The sequence below is a fragment of the Plasmodium sp. gorilla clade G2 genome (genome assembly GCF_900097015.1).
Source record: "Plasmodium sp. gorilla clade G2 genome assembly, chromosome: 14".
Taxonomy (NCBI): Eukaryota; Apicomplexa; class Aconoidasida; order Haemosporida; family Plasmodiidae; genus Plasmodium; species Plasmodium adleri (nom. inval.).
In genome coordinates, this window is record NC_041706.1 from 1,295,636 (window position 1) to 1,301,831 (window position 6,196).

Genomic DNA, 6,196 nt, shown 5'->3' on the forward strand with positions numbered 1-6,196 from the left:
ATATATATATATATATATATATATATAGTGAATTAATTAAAGATTATAAATAATAAATATATTAATAGACATAAGGTTATTATAATATGGATAGAAGGGAAAAAAAAAAATACAAATAAATTATATACTCCTTTGCCTTTGAAACGTTTATATTATATATTTATGTAGGAAAACAAGATAATATAATATTAGAAATATGTATATATATATATATATATATATTTATATATATGTCGTCATATTTATTTGAGAAAGGTACTATATGGTTTAATATAATCTTAAAAGAGATATATTATAAAAAAATAAAATATTCGATCATATAATTATATTAATAGGAAATATATTATAAATATGTGTGATTTTCTTTTTCATTTGCCTTTACATATTAATCTTAAGAAAAGATTACATAAAAAACATAACACATTCTTTATTATATTCATACAACAAAAATTTATCATAGATATATATAAAAATAAAGGGAAATGTATAGATTATTTAACATAACATATTATATTTTATACCTTACAAAAATATACACATATTATATGTGAAGAAATAATTAACACATAAATATATAAATATATATATGTATTATATATATATATATTATGTTTAAAAAAAAAAAAAATAATATATCATATATATTCTTTCATTTTATTTTATTTATTTATTTATTTATTTATTTATTTTTTTTTTTTTTTTGTTCGTTAATTTAAGGTATATTTTAAAAAGAAATTTAGTTCAATTACTTTAGATTTAGGGTAAAATATAAATAAATAATATAACATATTAATTAAATAAATATTCTCATATATTTCTTAGTTTATTTATTTATATAGAAAGCAATATATATTCTTATATGTGCTTTATATAATATTATATCATATATATGGAATTAATTCTGTAAGTGGTAAATTATAAAAATAAATATATATATCATATGTATATATATATATATATATATAATATATATAATAATATTTTAGTGAGTATATATAAAAAAAAAATAATAATAAAAATAAAACAATAATTATAAAAAGTAAAAAAATATGTTATTAAAAATTTGTATTTTTATATATATATGTACATATAAATATATGATCTATAAAATTAATATATATAAGAATATATGTTTTTCTTTTTATATAATAAAATATATTTAATACCATATATTTCTTTCACACTATAATATATTATATATAATATATATATATATATGTATAATATATTTATTATAGTATAAAATATATTATATTAATATAATATTATATATAATAATATATTTATTATTATATATAAAAACAAAAAAAACAACATTATTTAAAAGATTCAATATATCCATATAATTTTATATATAGTATTATTATTATAATATTTATAAACTTATTAAAATAAATATTTATAAATAGTAATATTTAAAAAAAAAAAAAACCAAAAAAAAGATATTATATTATTACATATATAATTATATATATATTATATAATATATGAGTTTTTTCTTTTTTTTCATTTTTCAAAAATTAAATATAAATATATAAAAAGAGGGAACAAAAAAAAAAAATAAAATAAAATAATAAAAAGAAAGAAAGTAAATAAATTAAGTAGCATTTAAATATATAAATTGATAATATTATAATTAAATAACATATAATATAATTTATAAAATAAAGCAAATAAAATATTAGCATAAAAAAAATAGAAAAAAAAAAAAAAAAAAAAAAAAAAAAAGACCTTTTTTTAATAAATTAAAATATAATTATTAGTTCTTAGAAAAAATATTGTATAATTATATATATATATATGTAATGATTTATAAAAAAATAAAACCATACAAATATAAATAAATAAAAATATATATATATATATATATATATATTATTTCTATAAATTCATATTTTAATCATTTATTATTAGGAATACATAAATTTTGTAGAGAATAAAAAATAATAAATAAAATATTAAAATATAATAGTATAGTATAATTTTTTTTTTTTTTTTGATTTACAAAATGGTTAATAAAGAAGAAGCTCAGAGATTAAAAGAATTAGGAAATAAGTGCTTTCAAGAAGGAAAATATGAAGAATCAATAAAATATTTTAGTGATGCTATAACAAATGATCCATTAGATCATGTATTATATTCTAATTTATCAGGAGCTTTTTCAAGCTTAGGAAGATTTTATGAAGCTTTAGAGAGTGCAAATAAATGTATTAGCATAAAAAAGGATTGGTCTAAAGGATATATTAGAAAAGGGTGTGCTGAACATGGATTGAGACAATTATCAAATGCAGAGAAAACATATTTAGAAGGTTTAAAAATTGATCCTAATAATAAATCATTACAAGATGCATTATCTAAAGTTAGAAATGAAAATATGTTAGAGAATGCACAATTAGTTGCACATTTAAATAATATTATTGAGAATGATCCACAATTAAAATCTTATAAAGAAGAAAATAATAACTATCCAAATGAACTATTAAATACTATAAAATCTATCAATAGTAACCCTATGAATATACGTTTTATTTTATCTACTTGTCATCCTAAAATTAGTGAAGGTGTAGAGAAATTTTTCGGATTTAAATTCAGTGCAGAAGGAAATGATCCAGAAGAAAGACAAAGACAGCAAAGAGAAGAAGAAGAGAGAAAAAAGAAAAAAGAAGAAGAAGAAAGAAAAAAAAAAGAAGAAGAAGAAAGGAAAAAACTAAATCGTACTCCTGAACAAATACAAGCAGATGAACATAAATTAAAAGGTAATGAATTTTATAAACAAAAAAAATTTGATGAAGCATTAAAAGAATATGAACAAGCCATAGAAATTAATCCAAATGATATTATGTATCATTATAATAAAGCAGCTGTATATATTGAAATGAAAAATTATGAAAAAGCTATAGAAACATGTTTATATGCTATAGAAAATAGATATAATTTTAAAGCAGAATTTGTTCAAGTTGCAAAAGTTTATAATAGATTAGCTATTAGTTATATTAATATGAAAAAATATGATCAAGCAATAGAAGCTTATAGAAAATCTCTAGTAGAAGATAATAATAGAGCTACAAGAAATGCATTAAAAGAATTAGAAAGAAGAAAAGAAAAAGAAGAAAAAGAAGCATATATTGATCCAATTAAAGCTGAAGAACATAAAAATAAAGGAAATGAATATTTTAAAAATAATGATTTTCCAAATGCTAAAAAAGAATATGATGAAGCTATAAGAAGAAATCCAAATGATGCAAAATTATATTCAAATAGAGCAGCCGCTTTAACTAAATTAATAGAATATCCATCAGCATTAGAGGATGTTATTAAAGCAATTGAATTAGATCCAAATTTTGTTAAAGCATATAGTCGAAAAGGTAATCTACATTTCTTTATGAAAGATTATTATAAAGCTTTACAAGCATATAATAAAGGTCTAGAATTAGATCCAAATAATAAAGAATGCTTAGAAGGATATCAAAGATGTGCATTAAAAATTGATGAAATGTCTAAATCAGAAAAAGTTGATGAAGAACAATTTAAAAAATCTATGGCAGATCCAGAAATACAACAAATTATTTCAGACCCACAATTTCAAATCATTCTACAAAAATTAAATGAAAATCCTAATTCTATATCGGAGTATATAAAGGATCCAAAAATATTTAATGGATTACAAAAATTGATAGCTGCAGGAATATTGAAGGTACGATAAAAAAATAAAATAAAATAAAAATAGAAACATCAGACGTATAAATGTTCAAAAGGATAGATTTACAAATGGGGACCATATGAATAACAATAAATAAATAAATATTGTGTCATTTTTTCTAAAAAAAAAAAAAAAAAAAAAAACATTGTGTGTATTAATTATTTTCACATCTTTTTATATATATATTTTTTACATATGTCTAAACAATTTCGTATATTTTGTTAAATGTTCAACATACATTTTACATTTTTAATATCTGCCTTTTTAAATGAACGTTTTTTTTTTTTTTTTTTTTCTTTTTTATCATATTTTATATATGCATATGAAGTATTTATATTTTCATATTTTTATATATCTTTAGTTCATTTTTTTTTTAATAAAAAACAAGAAAAACAAATATAAATAAATATATAAATGTAAATATATATAAATGTAAATATATATAAATATAAATATAAATATATATATATATATATTAACAATGAACATTTAAACCTTAAAATGGTGATTCATTATAATACGCATATCATATTATATTATTTATTGAATTAATTCACATTAGCTTTTTTGGATGCATGAGAAATGATATATTATAAACACGATAAAAAAAAAAAAAAAAAAAAAAAAAAAAATATATATATATGTATATATATATTATATATTTTTGCTTTTATGTTGTTGAATTTGATAAATTTTCGAATTCATTTAAAAAAATAAATATATCTATATATATATATATATATTTTTGTTTTATTTATGTTTGTGTGCATCTTATGTGAGCAACTGAAAGGGTACCTCTATGAGCTTTCCCTTATATATATATATATATATATTTATATATATTATTTTATATATATGTAATAAATAAAAGGAATAGAATAAAATATGACAAATAATAATATTGTGCTCCATTTTTAGGATTACAAAACAAATCTGAATTTTGTATGGACATATCTAATTGATTACTACATAAAACATATGATCTTTTTTTCTCTTTATATTCTTCTAATTGTAAAGGATCACATGAACAAGCCCATGGATAATCTGTATTTCTTGCACCGAATATCATATAGAAGGATCCATAATTTCCTACTTCAAAATTTTGGCTAGCATTATCTTTACCTCCTAAAAACATACTTTTTTTTGTTAAATTAAAAGCTGATAATTGCATATATGAGTTTGGATTTTCATTTGTTGGTATATGATTTGTCTGATCTTTTTTATTATATAAAATTTCCTTTGATGTTTTATTATTATTATATATATTTATTTTTTCATTTTTAGGTTCTTTTATATCATTCACATATTTTTTATAATTCCACATCCCTACAAAAGAAATTATTTTATTAATAAAGCTAGTTTTTTCATTTTTATTATTGCTAACATAATTGTATGAGTTGTCTATGTCTGTTTTTTCTTGTTTATTAATATAATTATCTTTCTCTACAAAAAATAAAATTTAATCAGATGGATAATATGTAATAATATATAAATAAATATATATATATATATATATATATTTTATTTATCTTACTCTTATCCTGTTTTATAGGGTTTTTTAAAAAATCACTTGATATGCAATGATATCTTTTATACATATCTGTATGATCTGTATCTTTTTTTATAAAATCTTTTAAAATGTCTAATTCAAATTTTTTTAATTCTTGTAATTTTTGTATTGCTAGTTCAGAAGCTCCACAATCGTCTAAAAAATAAATAAATAAATAAATATATATATATATATATATATATATATAATATTCTTATGTTTATTCTTATAGTTTTAATTGTGTACCTTCTTTATGAGATATGTTCTTGCTTCGAATCCCATTTAAATTATCTGAGAGAAAAATAAAATAAATAAATTTATATCTATCCATATTTTATATATTCATAGAACAATATGGACCATATATATATATATATATATATATATATTTAAAAATGTTCTTTTCTTTTTATGATTCACCAAAAAATAAATAATTTAATATAATTAGATGAGATAATTTCATTTTTTAAAAATTGACTTGAAAATCTTTTCACTGGTTATATACTAAGAAATTTTTTCTGACATGTATACATAATTTTTTTTCTCCACATTTTAAAAAAATTTGTATACAATAATGTAGACACAACGAATATCTTTGAACCGTCCATAAAAAGAGAATATATAAATATATAAATATATAAATATAAAAATATAAAAATATGTATATATATATATATATATATATATATATATATATTATATTTGTTTTAATTTTTTGCTTCCTCAATAAATATATATACATACAATACACATAATATATATGTACACTATTTTATTGTATTTTTATATTTTGTTTTTTTTGAATGGAAACAGAAAAAATGTATATTAAAAAATGTTTAAAAAAAATTGAAAGAGAATTTTATAAATATATTATTTATACACTTGAGCTAGAATACAATTTAAAGAAAAAGAAACTTATTTACGCACACTTTATTGCATGTTTTTTT

At 17.4% G+C, this 6,196-nt stretch overlaps 2 protein-coding genes across 2 annotated transcripts; one reads left to right on the plus strand and one right to left on the minus strand.

Moving 5' to 3' along the window:
* Window positions 1-2,008: 2,008 nt before the first annotated feature.
* PADL01_1434300 (Hsp70/Hsp90 organizing protein) lies at window positions 2,009-3,703 on the plus strand (the record flags this gene model as incomplete). Its single annotated transcript, XM_028684618.1, has 1 exon — window positions 2,009-3,703. One exon carries the CDS (start codon window positions 2,009-2,011, stop codon window positions 3,701-3,703), a length of 1,695 nt encoding a protein of 564 aa, XP_028540678.1.
* An 844-nt stretch (window positions 3,704-4,547) lies between these two features.
* On the minus strand, window positions 4,548-5,712 carry PADL01_1434400 (conserved Plasmodium membrane protein, unknown function; the record flags this gene model as incomplete). The annotated part of the gene is made up of 4 exons (XM_028684619.1): window positions 4,548-5,143; window positions 5,235-5,405; window positions 5,496-5,540; window positions 5,670-5,712. The coding sequence occupies 4 exons, from the start codon at window positions 5,710-5,712 to the stop codon at window positions 4,548-4,550; spliced, it is 855 nt and encodes a 284-aa protein (XP_028540679.1).
* Window positions 5,713-6,196: the final 484 nt, after the last annotated feature.